Genomic DNA, 15,832 nt, shown 5'->3' with positions numbered 1-15,832 from the left:
CAGCAGTTCCGACGTGGCATACTGGCCTCAAACTTGGTGAGAAGACAGTGCAGGCCTCGAGGAAGTTGCAGAGCCACACCTGTGTTGCTGAGCCTTTCGGAGTCCATGGGAGCCTAGGATCAGTACCTGCAGATGCAGGGGAGTGACTCTTCAGTCCAAGGGAGATCCCTTCGGCAGTCTTGGATGCCCACAGGCCTGGTGAAGGTATGGAGCACAGGCACAGATGCTGCAGCAGACTTGCAGGATGAGAAGACCCGGAACAGCAGGAGTCTTCCCAGTTGCAGTCTCTTTTCCCAGATTGTTGTGACTGGGAGGTGGATGTTTGTATTGTTCAACATTCTGTCCATCAATTGTTTCTTTTGCATTTGTCTCCCAAAAGGAGCAGGGAAAAGACTGATTTGCCTGTGGCTGGGTCCAAATTGGGGTGGCGTGGTGAGCAAAAGAATAATTTATTTAACCCAAATCCTTGTGACTGGGGGTGAATGTTTGCATTGTTTAGCATTCCGTACCTCAATTGTTTTTTTGCATTTGTCGCCCTAAGTGGGAAGGGTATGCCCAGACGTGGGTCCCGTGCTCACTGCGGCACTGAATTCAAGCTAGCCTGGTTGATGAGGGGTGATGCCCCGAAACCTGTCCCAGGACACTTGTTTCCAGTCCAGGAAGGACCTGGCTTGGCAGTTAGGGCTGGACTGATCCCATAAGGAACAGGGTCAAGACTGTTTTGCATATGGCTGGGTCCAAACTGGCGTGGCGTGGTGAGCAAAAGAATGATGGATCAAACCCAGATCCTTGTGTCTGGAGGTGAATGTTTGCATTGTTCAACATTCCGTCCATCAATTGTTTATTTTGTCGCCCCAAAGTGAAGTCCAGCGAGGTTCAGAGTGCCCAGAGGGTTGAAGTTGAAGTGGTAAGTGATCTGAATCTTGTCCCATGACTAATCAAAGAATCCACCCACAGGTAAGCCCTTAAGTACCCTAAGGAAAGGGTTTGGATGATTCAGGGGTCCCTCCCAGAGAAGGGGCTTGACAGTGGGGAGGATACTCCCATGTCCTTTGTCCAGTTTCGCACCAGAGCGGGAGCCAACACCTCCCTGAACTAGTTTGTAATGGACTATGCATGGAGGGCACCAAATGTGCACTGCCATCAGTCTTAGTGGTGCTGGCAAATGCCTCCTCCCAAGACCCAATACACTAAATCTGTCTTGTAGGTGGTCACACCTCCCAGTAACAAGATATCTTTTGTTCTGCCTTCCCCTGCTCAAAAATGGCTCAGCAACAGGAGGGCAGAAACATATGTCCGGGCGGCAGCAGCCCTAACTTGCTGTCAAGTTCTGGAAGACTGGTACCGGGAGCACTGCGGGCCTTCCGGAGAACCTTTACAGTTAAGTTTGATACCAAACATGACAGGGTTAGTTACGGCCAGTTTAGTGATGGTCAATGCATAATGACGAATGGCCGCTCTATATGTTATAATGTCTGTTGTACCTACAACCCGGGAGAATGCACTCAGAAGGTTGTAGGGGTGCCCACCTCATGCAGGGGCACCCTCACACTTAGGACCCAGCACCCTGCCTTCAAGATAGAAATGCCTGCCTTAGGTGTGACTTATAGGTTTTAAGTGCAGTGACCTCAGATATAAGGAAAAATATCTAGTATAAGTGGTGCTGGCACCAGCTTACACCGGCTGCAATAGTAGTTCTGTAGTGACAATTTGAGTTGTCTCTCATGGGTGGCATAATACATACTTCAGCCCATGGGAGACCCCTGGTGTACCTATGCCCTGGGTACCTTAGTACCATATACTAGGGATTTACAAGGGTACACCAGTAGCCAATCTGGAGTACACCTAAATATTCACCATGCCCAGTTTACGGAATAAGCACGGAGACTGGGGTCCTGATTAGCAGGATCCCAGTCAGACTAATCAGAAAAAATAGTGACACCAGCAAAAAGTGGGGCGATCATGAAAGCAGATCCTACTTTCCTACACACACCCTCTGGATAAGCCTAACTGTTCGACCACACTACCCCAAATAGAGATGTTAGTACTTAATTCATTTAGCCTCTGCTATACCTCTTCATACTCCTGGACTCTGCACACTATACCTTACTTGGTATAGTATATACAGAGCCAACGTCCTACACCACCCATTTTGTAAAGTCTAGTATATAGTTGTTAAGGAAATGTTTGTACTTCTGTAAATCAGCTGGGATATTCAGATATGACTGTTTACCTTTTTGTTTTCTCTCTCTAGAGCCGCGCCCTGCCTCCAAATCAAGTAAGTAATCTGCTCTTTTCAATATTGCTTTAAGCCCATCACTGCACAGCATGTAGCATCTCGTTATATTTCCCATGGAACGTGAATTCACCTCAGATGTACCCTGCAGAATGGGACTTGTGATCACTTCTGTCTATGGGTACACATATTAGGGTGGGCTTGCTTCAGAAAATATAACCTGATTAAGACTGATCTTTAGAAGAGGTTATGAACCCTTATACTCATTGATTGGATAGAAACATAGTGCACCTACTATGTAGACAAAAGTTTAACAAAGAGGCTGGATCACCTTAAACATCCATGCTGACTACTGCCTTGACATGCATTGCATGGGACATCCTTGGCCTGCTTGATGAGCAGTGCGGCATTGAGGCGCATGATGTCTCAATCCACCTTTCCTCACTAGCCTCTGGCAGGCTTTTCAGATTACTAGCACTAAAGCAGAGTATCAATAGCCTGTTAGTGATTGTGAACAAAGTGCAGCAAGCTTAGTTGTCATTAGCTAGATAGATTGCAGGGCCAGGAATCAAGGGTCTCCTTTGTACAATTTTTAATCATTTAGCTTAGCCTATTACTTTTAACTTCATTGACAACATGATAATTGTTTACTAAAGGTTTTTTAAAGTACTCCAAGCTCAATTTGCCATCCCAGATTCTGTACTAGTAATCTTTACTACTCGATTCTTTCTTCCTCATGCCTTTCCTTACTTAAATGAGATTTAGTCTATCTCTTCCACTGATCTCACATCCTTTGCCAATCTATATTCTATATCTATGCATCCAGGCTATTCCCCTCCTATAAACTCTACTTCTCCCTCTTCCTCTTCCTGGATTTTATATCAGAATTCAGATAAAGTTCTACAGGCATGGATGGAGGGAAGTAAGTACTGGGATGAAGAAAGAGGAACCAGACTAATGAAGATTACCTGTAAGCAATCTGAGCATTACTTCCTCATCTCATTTCTTGCCTCCTTCCTTATTTAAAAGAGGAAATATTGAAGCAGTATTCCTTTATTACGGATTGATATGGAACTCAAGACATACCAGTAAAAGCAGTTAACCCAAGAATGTAGAAACTATATCTAAACTAGGGAGGGGTGGGTCTAACCGCCATGGCAAGTGTAGAGACAGATCGCTCTTTTCAGCTGTGAATGATCCGTACCACCTAATACCCCCTGTCAATTGATGTTGAACCTAAGACCTTAAGAGGCAGTTATTGGGCCTTTCCCCATCTGATACAAGCTGCAGCTGTGTCTGATTGAGACCTCTAGCCACAGATCCTTTAACTTAGAATATCCTCTAGGCGCCAGTCTTGATCCGGAGATTTTTCAGCAGTACCTCTGCATGCCGGGCGATGGCGTTGCATGGCTTCGCCCTGACGTTTTACATGGATATGATGTCATAGGAGCCCTATAAGTCCCTCCCCGCGCGCTGATGTCAGTTTTCTTCTTTTCTGTGCTGCAAAGAGGATCCAGGAGAAGCAGTTCCTCTGGCATGTTTGTTGTTTTGGCCTTACTGACGCCTTTTAGCATTCAGGCGCAGTGTGCCGATGCCTTCGGGCTTTAGGTCGTGTGAGTCCTGTACAAGGCAGATGTCGGTGACAGATCTGAACGTTATTTGTATGTGGTGCTTGGGCGAACACCATGACCCTGAGAAGTGCGACGTCTGTTGGAAGCTGAAGCCAGAGTCTCTTCAGGAACGTAAGATGAAACTGTTATCCGCCTGGATGTCCCGTTCAGAGTCCTGGTGTCGTCAGTCTCCCTCTCCAGCTGGGACCCCGGTTTTGGTCAGGTTGCGGGATGGTTCCCAACTAAGAAACTTGTCTCCCTCGGGTAAGCACAAGCAGAAGTTATGGAGGCCATCTGCCATGAGTAGTCGAGATGTCAGTGCCATTTTCTCCATGTCCTTACCACACACAGCCCCTCCTCAGTCGTCCCCCACATATCCACCGTATCCTGGTGTTGGGGCGACTAAGGCCCAGATGACAGCCTATTTTCAGGCTGTGCGGGCCATCTTTGAGCCGATCCCTCTCCCTGGCCCGCCTTCGGGCCCCACAGAAGTGGTAGGGACTCAGATTTAGAGCTCGCTGGCAGATTCGTCCTCAGCCCCACTCAAGGACCCTGACTTCAGCTCCGGAGCTCGGCGATGTCTGGAGCCGACCCGGTGGGGCTTCCCATTCATCCATCCAGCAACCTGCCCTAAACCGGGGTCCCAGCTGGAGAGGGAGACTGACGACACCAGGACTCTTAACGGGACATCCGGATGGCCACTGTCCACCTCCAGCATTAGGGGAAAGCCCGGAGGGACCCTTGGAATGCCGTCTGCTGCGGCCACAGCGGGGGACATGTCTCTGAGTCAAAGCCGTCCCACAACGCAATCTCCTATCGCAAAGAATGTCGGGTCTACGCCGTCCTGATGCTGATCAATGGAGCATCCTTCATCATACATTGGCGTTGATGTGTCATTCGACTCCGGAGCATGCCGGGAGGGACTTATAAGGCTCCACTGATGTCATAAATGTGGACTACGTCAGGACGGAGCTGTGCGACGCCGTCCCCCGGCACGTAGAGGTACTGATGAAAAATCTCTGGATCCAGACTGGCACCTGGAGGATATTTTAAGTTAAGGAATCTGTGGCTAGACTGTGTCTCTACTAGATACATTGTTACCGAAGGTAAGTAACTTGTTTGTATGGTTTGCTGGGCCCCATGGCTAAGAAAAAATTCTCTGTATCCAGGCTAACGCCTGGGCGTAATTCTAAGGTAAGGAATCTATACCTAATATATCTCTCTTACAGATATATTGTTACCGAAGGTAAGTAACTTGTTCGCAAAGTCTGGGGAGATGGATATTTTGGCCGTTCAGTTCTCCGAATCGACTGACGCATAGGGGTACTGCTAAAGAAAAAATCTCTGGATCCAATCTGACCCCTGGGTCTAATTCTAAATGTAAGGAATCTATAACTACATATGCCTCTTACAGACACATCGTTACTGAAGGTAAATAACTTGTTCTTTAGGTACAGGACCTCTAAGGGTCGCACAATAGGTGCTACAGTCCTTAGAAGCCTTCCCTGGACATGTGCCAATTGTGGGTACAAAGGTGAAAGTTTTCGGAAATCACAAAGGCCCTTTGTACCTGATTGTCAGGGACCAAGTGCACATCAAGCCAGGTTGCATCAGATGTCAGGCAATAAGTAGGGGTAACCATTCAAAAAGAGGCACTTTCCTACAGTGATCTCTATCCAAACTTGTCAATTCTCCAACTTCATGCGTGGAGATTGAGCGGCGACAATGGAAGCATTCAATCTTCCGCCCAAGTTTTTAACTCTATCTTAGCAGCCAGATGCCCCTCCACTAAAACAGTATGAGCCTTTTGTTGGGACACATTTATAGCATGGTGTGCTCAGAAACAGATTGCCCCCCTGCCCCCCTGCAACCCTCTCTCAGGTCCTTCTCTTTATTTTCTCCCTTGCCCAGCAGGGCTGTGCTCTGGGCACTCTTAAGGGCTATCTTTCTGGTATTTAAGTCTTCCTGTGGCTTCTTGATCAACCATCCCATTTCAAATCCTGTGTTGTTAGCAGATTCTTAAGAGGGTTACAACACTTTTTCTCTATCAGCCTTCTTCATGCCTCAGTGGGAGAATTTAACCTTGTGCTCACTTTCCTCATGTGGGATCGCTTTGAGCCTCTACAGAATTGTCCTCTCTGGCTATTTACCACCAAGACAGCCTTTCTCGTGGCAATAACGTCTGACAGGAGGATCAGTGAACTTCAGGCCGTATCATCAAAGCCTCCATTTCTAAGCATCTATCCAGACAAACTGCGTACTAGGGTCTGTTTTTTATTGAAAGCCGTTACTCTCTTTCATGTAGGCCAGTTCACCTAGCCTAGTTTCTACGCTCTGCCACATCCCTCCAAGGAAGAGGAATAACTTTACCATCTAGTCCCAAAAAGAGCATTGTCGCTCTATCTTAATTGTACAAAAGAGTTCCGGGTAGACTACCAACTCTTTGTTGGATATGTTGAAGCGAAAAAGGAAAAGGCCGTGCAGAAATGGACCATACATCATTGAATTATACTTTGCATTTAGATCTGCTACCCATTGGCCAAAAAGCAACTCCCTGAGGGCGTGCCTGCTCATTCCTCCAGAGCAAGGCTGCCACCACCACAAACTCCATACAATCGTGGGGTACAGAAGAGCCCTGAAAGTGATTGACAGCTCGTCTGCCCAGTGTTACACTTGCTTGAGTTCTAAAGGAGACAAAGCCTCATGGGACAACCAGGCAGAGACTTGAAACAGCACCCATGGGACTGCACTTTGAGTGCCTTTCCACTTCAGGAGAGTAGAGAGACTTGACCCACTGGCCTGTATCCCTTCTTAAGCTCAGACCTTGGCAGAAAAAGACATAGGCATAAGTTAAGTTGCATTAGGTCCCCACTCCCACCCACACCTGAAAAAACTGCTATCCTCCCTAATGGACAAGAACACTCAGAAGAGGCAAGACTTACCAGGATACTATACTTAAAGACCTGCTGGTGCCAGTGTGCGAAACTCATACTAACAAGCTTTTCTCATTGCCACAGTGGAACTGTTACATCGAGAGAAGACCCAACAACACTCAAATACGCTGTTCTGGCCTGGAAAAAACTGGTTATTAAAGTATTTTTTCTAAATCTGTGAAAACCCATATGGAAAGGTATTTCAGTATCCAGGGGGTGACACCAGAATGAAACAAGCATTGACAAATTACTTAGTTTGTGTTTTCCATTTCATGCTGTTGGCTTTTCTAGTGCTTGTTTGTGTACTACTGTCTCACGAGCACCCACAAAAGCTTCACAAAAATTGAATGCTGCGGAAAAAATCCCTGCTGTTTTTAGAATCAATTTTTCAGATGCTTTTGTAAAAAATTAATAGAGTATGTAGAATTCCATTCCATTGGAACCCTGTAGGAAAATAGGAGCTGCTTTCATGGCTACCCCTACTTTTAGCCTGGTGTTATCCTGTTTCCGACTAGTCTGACTGGGATCCTACTAACCAGGACCCCAGTCTCTTTGCTTCCTCCCATAAATTGGTTATGGTGAGTACTTCGGTACACCCCAGATTGGCTACTGGTGTATCGTTATCAGTCCCTAGTATATAGTTCCAAGGGCATAGGTACTCCAGGGGTCTTCCATGGGCTGAAGCATGTATTATATCACCCTTGAGAGACCACGCAACTGTGACTACAGGCCGCCATTGCAGCTTGTGTGAGCTGGTGGTAGCACCACTTACAACAGATAATACGTTTTAATATATCTGATGTCACTGCACTTAAAACCTATAAGTCACCCCTAAGGCAGGCCTTTTAGTCCTGAAGGCAGTATGATCAGTTCTAAGTGTGTAAGTGCCCCTGCTTGAGCGGGACACACCTTCAACCTTCGGAGTTCAATCTCCCGGGTTGTAAGTGCATCAGCCATTATGATATATAGAGTGGCCAGACGTCATTACGCAATGACCATCTCTGAACTGGCTGTAACGAACCCTGTCATGTTTAGTATCGAACATGTTGGAATCATATCCCCACACCATACGGTGTGATTGGTATGATTCCATGCGAGGTAAAGCTCCTCCGGGAGGCCCTCAGGGCTCCCAGTACCAGTCTTCGGGAACCAAACAGCAAGCTAGGGCTCCTGCCGACCAAAGACATATTTCTGCTCTTCTGCAACTGAGCCAAGCTTGAACAGGGGAAGGAAGAACAATAGATATCCTGTCACATGGTGGGGTGACCACCTCCCAGACAGGCTTTAGTGTATTAGGGCAGGGTGGGGGCGCTTGCCAACACCACTGAGACTGCTGGAAGGGCACACTTGGTGCCCTCCTTGAATAGTCCAGTTCAAACCAGTTCAGGAAGCTTTTTGCTCCTGCTCTAGCGCGAAACTGGAGAAAGGACAAGGGAGTATCCTGCCCACTGTCCAGCCTCTCCTCTGGAAGGGACCCTTGGATTGCCCCAACCCTTTCCTTAGGGTACTTAAGGGCTTACCTGTGAGTGGGTCCCTAGATTCATCGAGGGACAAGATTCAGATCAAGACACCACTTTATCTTCGACTGTCTGGGTACTCTGGACTTTGTTGGACTCTGCTCTGGGCACCAAGACTTCAACTGGGCAGACTGCTGCTGCTCCTGGACTCGTCGTCCTGCTTGTCCGCTGCAACATCTGTGCCTGTCTCCATACAGGATCCTTCTAAGGCTTGAGGACATCCAAGACATCTGGAGGAGTCTCGCTTGAAGTCAAGGAGTCACTTCCCTGCATCTGCTGGTACCGCAACAAAGCTGTCTGGTCTGCTGCTCATGGGCTCCCACAGATTCCAAAAGGCTCAGCAACACAGGTCATGGTTCTGCAACTCCCTCAAGCCTTGCACCACCCTCTCACCAAGTGTGAAGCCTGTATCCCCCGTCCGAACTGCCAGAACCAAACCCTTGTGCACAGCGTCGACTTGCTGCTGCCAAGGCTTGTTGGTTCTCCTCCTCAAAGATCTTTGTGCTCCAAGAAGCTCCAGCCTCATGGATCTCCTACAGCCAAAATCTTCATCCTCACCGCATCCCTTGCACCGTGGGCCTGCATCTATGGTGAGCTGCTCAAGGTTCTCTTGTGACTCCTGTTCTTCTGGCCTTTGTGCCCTGTTGTGGGTCTTCTTAGACTCCAGTGAGCTCTCCTGATTGCTCGAGACCTACTCCGACTCCCCTGCTTGTGGTGAGTGCCCTGCATCTTTTTCGCTTGCTACGTTGGCTGTGGTTGCCATGGCTTGTTGGTGCTTCCAACGGACATCGACCCCATAGCTCTCGTCACCCGGCGTGGGACAGCTCGTGAATGGCTCATGGTCTTCCACAGCATCACCTGCTCCACACAGGTGCAGCTCCAAGGTCATCATCAACTCTCCTGCATCTCTCGACATCTGTGGGCATTCATGTTCCGTGCCTTCTGGTAATTTCTGAGTGGTATAGGATCTGTCCCATCTGCTTGCAGGTACTTCTCAACTTGAATCCACCTTTGGGTTCCACCAGACACTTTTGACTTCTCCAGGAGCTGCATCTTCCTAAAGTGCTCCATTGAGTTTGACAGCGGTTTCCGACACCACTTCACACCTATGCACCCAGCTTCTCTTGTGTGTATCCTGGTTCCTAGGTTATCCACGTGTGGGGTGGCTCTTCAACCTTCGGTCTTCCACCGGGCTTCTTCAGGGTCCACTAGGAAGGGTCCTCCTTCATTAAAATTACATTCACGACTTATCCATTGACTTGAATTGAGCACGCGGCCGTGCTCCCACTCTGCACACGGCCTCCGTGGGGTTCCTGGGTACTTACCTCGGGTGGTTCTTGGGTCCAAGCACTTCTGGGTATAGTCTTGACTTAGGTCGTGGTTTGCATCCTTTTATTTTAGTATATGTTTTGGTCTCCCCCTGGCTACCACTGTGTATTCATGCTACTTACCTGTTTTTATTGCAAGGTATTGTGTGCAGTGTGTTATATTTCTGAGTAGGAGAGATTGTTGTGTTAGTGAGTGTTGTATAAAAATACCTATTTTTATAAATGTCCTGTGCGGTTGTTTTTCACTTTACCTATACCAAGAAGATTAAAAATCTGGTAAAACAAGCTTCTGGTCTAAGCCTGAATGCTGCTCTCCACAGCTCCCACTTAAAGAGCGTTCTACGGTTGTCTAAAACCATTAAAATACCATAAGGGTTATCTGGGCTAGTGCGGGGAGCTACACTTACATAAGTAAGCACCATATGCTAAGCCAGCCACCTACAAACCCTCTGGAGGTTTTCTTTGTTATCAAAGATTCATAGAAGGGCACATGTATTACAATAGCCATCTGTACTGTAGATGTTGGGAATCTCTGTTGTATGTCACTGAGAAGTGACCACTCAGAAAAGAGGAAATTATGAAGGCGGGCAAACACATTGGAAATACAGGCCTGTACATTTTAAAACCATTGTCAGTAACACAAATCTTTCCATTTTTACCTGCCCTGTAATAGTGTCATTATTTGAATGTTGAGTCTGAATTCAGTGTTTAAAGCATCTCTAATTCACTGCTTTACATCATTTGATTACCTGCCCACCCAAATTTTAAAGGTCTAGTATATAGCTGTTACGGTTTAGAAAATGTTAGTGGTTCTATAAATAAACTGGGATTTGCACATAAAGCTGTCTACCTTTTTGTTTTCTCTCTCTAGAGGGGAAAAGGCCCAAGCACCCCCAAATAAGTAAGTACTCTGCTCTTTTAAATATTTATTTAAGACCATCACTGTACAGCATGTAGCATCTCTTCATATTCCACAGGGAATGTAAGTTGATGTTAGATATACACTGAATAATGAGACTTGTGATCACTTTTATTCTATGGGTACAAATATTAAAGTGGGCTTGCATAGAAATATAACCTGATGAAGACTCCTCTGGAGAAGAGCTTGTGAACCCTTATACTTATTGTGTGGATAGCAACATAGTGCATCTACTATGTAGACAAAAGTTTAACGAAGAGGTTAGATCAACTTGAACATAAATGCTGATTGCTGCCTTGACATGCATTGCAGGGGTAGCCGTGGTCTGCTTGATGAGCAGTGCAGCATTGAGGAGCATGCTGTGGCACTCCACTCTGCTGATTTGCCAGAATGCTACTGGCCCTCTTGCACCAAGCCTGCTCCACCACATGACAGCAACTCGAAGGGGCTACTGAACAGGTGCTTTGTCAGCCCCCTTTCCTGCATCCTTCCCCTGCTGCTGCCTCGCTCCGGGTCCCACTGTAACCAAGGGGAGAGGCACAGGGCACATGCAACCCCACAAAATGGATACTGCTGAGATAGTCCCCACCTTCCTTTACCCAGCACCCACCGACTAGCTGTACAAGATACCCCAATAATGCTCTAGAATCTAAAATTGATTTTCTGGTGGTGGACCACGGGCTTCTCCGGTCTGATCAATGGGAAATTGTAAACTTGTTTACTCTGTAGAGACATACTTATTGGAGTTAGGCCCAGCCAGCACAGCTCACTTATGTGCCCTAACGCGCAGGGTGATGGTCTTAGAGGCCTGGATAGAGCACCATGATGGGTAGGTCCCAGTGAAAGAATGTGTGATTGCCAGGATTAATTGAAGGCTCTTTTATGATACCATTTTTGGGGGACTGGCTGCAAGATGTGGTGGCCCCGGAGGGCCTGTCTAAAACTATGCACTGGAACAAGCTCGGAGACTATCAGCTCATTCCCCGGAGTATGGGACCCGCCACGCCCAGTGGTAGCATTACTTCCTCATTACAGGATCTGTGACTTTCTCCAGCGGCAGGCTTGGACTCATGGCCCTTTCAAGTGGATAACATCCAGGTCGCCTTTTTCCTGAACTTTATTGCCACTGTCCAATAACAAAGATTGTCCCTTCTCCTTGCCAAACAGAGATTACCAGAACAGGGAGTCCCATACTCATTCAATTAACGGCTAAACTACAGATTCATCATTCTTCTTCACCACACCGGTGGAAGCATGGCATTGGATTGATGCGAGATGGAGGATCCCCACCCATGGAGCCCTCCCTCAATTGGTACGCCATAAACGCAGGCGATCCTGCCTGCGCCGCGGGGAAGTTCGTGACCCATGCTGCATCAGGGCCGGGTGCACCACTGTGACACCAAAGCAGTGCCCATAATTATTACCCAGACTGTGCAGGGCAGTGATGGGACAACGGGTTCTAATATGGACTCCTCCTTTGACGCTGGAAGCAGTTTTGGCTCCAGCTGCAGCACTCTCCTGCTAGGGTCACACCCAGCACGGTAGACAAAGTGTTGAACTGTGAAACAGGCACGTTAGACCTGCTCATCTGACCGCCACCTCTCTATGTCTCTCTGTTTCTCCTTTGCAGGGCGCTTACTAGGCAGCATCTGGGTCCTTCTTGGCAAGGTATGGAATCACTGTTGGCCTACATAGGGCCGGCCCACGGTTCCTTGCCTAACTTTATTAGCTCCCTCCTCAGTGAATTTTTATTCTCCTGACTCTTACCCCCTACCTCATGGCATCACAAAGAGTTGGCCTCACAGCCACTTCCGAGAGGATGGCAGGAAGGTATCTATTTGGACAATATGCTTTGGCCGTATTGTCCGGGGGTGCTCAGTTGAGGTTTATTCTTACTGATTCTGCTATGTTTTACTTGATCTGAAAGAGACAGTTAGTTATGTATTCCTTACCTTAGAATTACTCCTAGGCGTCTGAGAATTTTTTTTTATTAGCAGTACCCCTGCGAGTCAGTGGGTGGCCTTGGTCGACTCCGCATTTGTCATCGGCGTCATGGTTGCCGGGATGATTTTGCGGTGCCTACTTAGACACCTCCCCTGCATTCTGATGCCGGTTCTTTCTTTTCCAACACCATTCTAGCGCACATCCGAGAGAGCTACCCCTTAGTCAATTTTTGACTAGACTTTATTCATGTTTTGGTGACTTATTTTTACAAGTCTACGACACCTGGTGCATGAGGGATGTCCAAAAATGTTCGCTTCCTTCAGCTTGGCACAGCGGTCCGTGAACACGCGCGCCTCTTGGGCCGATGCTCCCACACTATCTGGGATACAGTTGCTCAGGTGCTGCCTCAGTGCCTGGAGGAGATCTGGACTGTTCTCTCCTAGGCAGTGCCAGATGGAAGAGATACAGCCAAATTCACAATTAGATGTGGACTGGATACCACCAACTCACTTGGCAGAACAATTGCCACATCGGTCGCCCTTAGGCCCTACACCTGGTTGAGGACATCTGGCTTTTCGAGGAATGTCCAGTCAACTTTGCTGGACAAGTCCTTTGATGGCCGTCATCTTTTTGGCTACAAAGGTCTCCTATGCGGATGACACTCAGGTGATAGTCCCCATAGAGAAGGACCCTGGGGTGACCGGAGAGAGATTTAAGATCTGTATGCTAAGGATAGCCATATGGATGACAAAGAACTTCCTACAGCTTAATTCTAACAAAACAGAGATTTTATTGTTTGGGAAAGCTGAGGACTTATGGATGGAGGGTTGGTGGACGGCGGAATTAGGAGAAGCTCTTACCCCCAAAAAATGGGCAAAAAACCTGGGTGTTATAATGGATAATAGGCTCTCTATGGAGGAGCATGTGAAAGTCCTATCAGGTAAGTGCTTCAGACTGATGCGTATGTTAAAAAGGATTGTTCCTTGGGTCCCCCTTTCCACCAGAAGGGTCATAATACAGGCACAGCTAGTCAGTAGACTTGATTATGGAAATGCTCTACTAGTAGGGATGAGGGAGGATCTGCTTTCAAGGCTACAAGTCCTGCAAAATACTGAGGCACGTTTAGCATTGAATAAGCCAGCACAAACCCACTCCTTTCCATTGTTGAGAGAGTTACATTGGCTCCCTATAAAGAAAAGAACAGTTTTCAAACTCCTACGCCTAGTGTTTAAAGCCCTTCGTGGGTTAGGGTCAAGATACCTAACCAAGAAAGTGGAAAGGTATTCTCCGGCCGGTCAGTTAAGATCTAGTGCCAAAACTTCTCCGACCTCAGAGAATTGGGTGGCCTAGCCTTTTCTTATCTAGCCCCTAAGCACTGGACCTCTCTGCCTGAGAACATTCGGGCATGCCCCACCCTGGATCTTTTTAAAAAATTGCTCAAAACCTGGTTATTTTAATAAGTATCTCATATAATAGGTGGCCTGCTCCCAGGGTGCTGAGAGATCCCCTTGGGGATGATTCGTGAGCCATATAAAAGATAAATAACAAAGCAGACTCAGCCCTGGAGAGCTGTAAAGATGCTAGGGCTATGGCCAGATCTTTGGGCCTTACTGCGCCTTCCCGTCCCCTCCAGTCTGCTTTTCGCCCCTTTCGTAGCTACGGAAGGGGCACCCAACCACGTCCAGCCCAGTCTAGACACCAGTTAACGCTACCTGCCCAGCTTCTGCGTGGCCACAGACGTGGGACCCAGCGTCCTCGCAGCACTGGGTTCCAGCAGGCTGGCCAGTCCACCCTCCCCCCTGCTGCAGCATCCAAACCCTTCTAGTCCGACATTTCAGGCCCATCAATGGCCAGTGAGCGCAGGATTTGTCATCACCCTTCCCCCCCCCCCACACTGGCATTCCATCATGTCGGACAGGTGGGTTTTAGAAATAAACCGAAGGGGCTACTCCATCCCATTCTGGAATACCCCTTCCTCCATGCCGCCATCTTTCGATCGCACTTCGGAGGATCATACGGCACTTCTCCGCCAGGAAGTCTCAGCTCTCTTGGCCATTTCTCTCCACTTTCCGGTGCCCAAGCAGGACACTCATGGCCCTCCACTGCTTCCTCAATAAGGAGAAGTACAAAAGGCTCATGTTGGCTCAGATCCCGTCTGCTGTCGACCCTGGAGATTGGATGGTGGTGTTGGATGTGCTGGACGCCTATTTCCCATCCTGCCAGCCCACAGATGTTATCTACAGTTCACGGTACGCACAAACATTTTTAATTCCCTGTGCTTCCCTTTGGCCTTCACAGTGTCCCTCAGGTGTTCACAAAAGTGATGTTGGTGGTCGCAGCTCATCTATACAGATCTGGGGTTCCAGTCTACCCCTATCTCGATGAATGGCTCTTGAAGGCTGACTTGACAAAGGCTGTCGTCTCCCATCTCCAGACTACGGCGGACCTCTTGCACCTCTTGAGGTTCACTATCAACATGTCAAAATCATACCTGACTCCCTCTCAGACGCTCACCTTCATCGGAGCTGTTCTGGACACAGTGCAGTTTTGGGCCTATCCTCTCGAGCAGCATATGGTAATTAGGAAGGCTGCAGACCTTTTGGTTTGCAGCTTCCTGTGGTGGAGTATGAGCCTAAAAAAGCGCCTCTGTAGGAAGCTTGAGAGGAGGTGGCGCCTGGGATACGCTTCCGCGGATAAAGCAACATACAGGGAGGCTATCAAAGCCTACAAATTAGAAATAAAAGCAACACAGTCGGTCTACTATTGCGAAAAAATCATGTCGGCTAGGTCACAACCTAAAGAGATGTACCAAATAGTAAAAAGCTTGACTAGGCTTCGACCCTCCTTGGCTGCCAACTACAACCCGCTCTCTCGATGTAACGATTAAGCGGAATTCTTCTACCAAAAAATAAATAACATCTACCTATCATTCCCAGACTTGGAGTCAGACCCCACCACTCAGGGACCACATCTCCCTGTGGAAGCTGAGCATTTCTGTCAAAATATTTTAGATAATTTTCCCTTGTTAGACTCGGAAACATTGGAGCCTCTGTTACGCCAAGTGAAGTCAGGCTCCCCATATAATCCTGCACCCCCTCGTACGTTGGCTTTAGCTAGCCAGACCATTCTGCCCACGATTATGGAGTTATTGAACTCCTCCATAGCGACCAGCACTGTACCACTCACCTGGAAACATGCCATGGTACGAGCACTCCTGAAGAAGCCTACCCTTGACCCCGGAAACCTTAACAACTACCGCCCAATTTCTCTGCTCCCCTGGGTGAGCAAAACCCTCGAGAAACACATTAACATCTGTCTCACTAGGTTTCTCGAGAGCAACCACCT

General features: G+C 47.9%; 1 protein-coding gene across 1 annotated transcript in view; it reads left to right on the top strand.

Moving 5' to 3' along the window:
* The window catches only part of LOC144828412 (uncharacterized), a 2,343,931-nt gene that overhangs the window by 1,648,723 nt on the left and 679,376 nt on the right, over nt 1-15,832 (top strand). The window contains exons 21-22 of the mRNA XM_078686536.1: nt 2,255-2,278; nt 10,496-10,525. Of these exons, the coding sequence (XP_078542662.1) occupies nt 2,255-2,278; nt 10,496-10,525 (54 nt within the window). The remainder of the gene's footprint in view (nt 1-2,254; nt 2,279-10,495; nt 10,526-15,832) is intronic.

This window comes from Lissotriton helveticus, chromosome 4_1, assembly GCF_964261635.1.
Source record: "Lissotriton helveticus chromosome 4_1, aLisHel1.1, whole genome shotgun sequence".
Lineage (NCBI taxonomy): Eukaryota > Metazoa > Chordata > Amphibia > Caudata > Salamandridae > Lissotriton > Lissotriton helveticus.
Note: the sequence above shows the minus strand (reverse complement) of the source record. Positions and strands in the feature narration are given on the sequence as shown.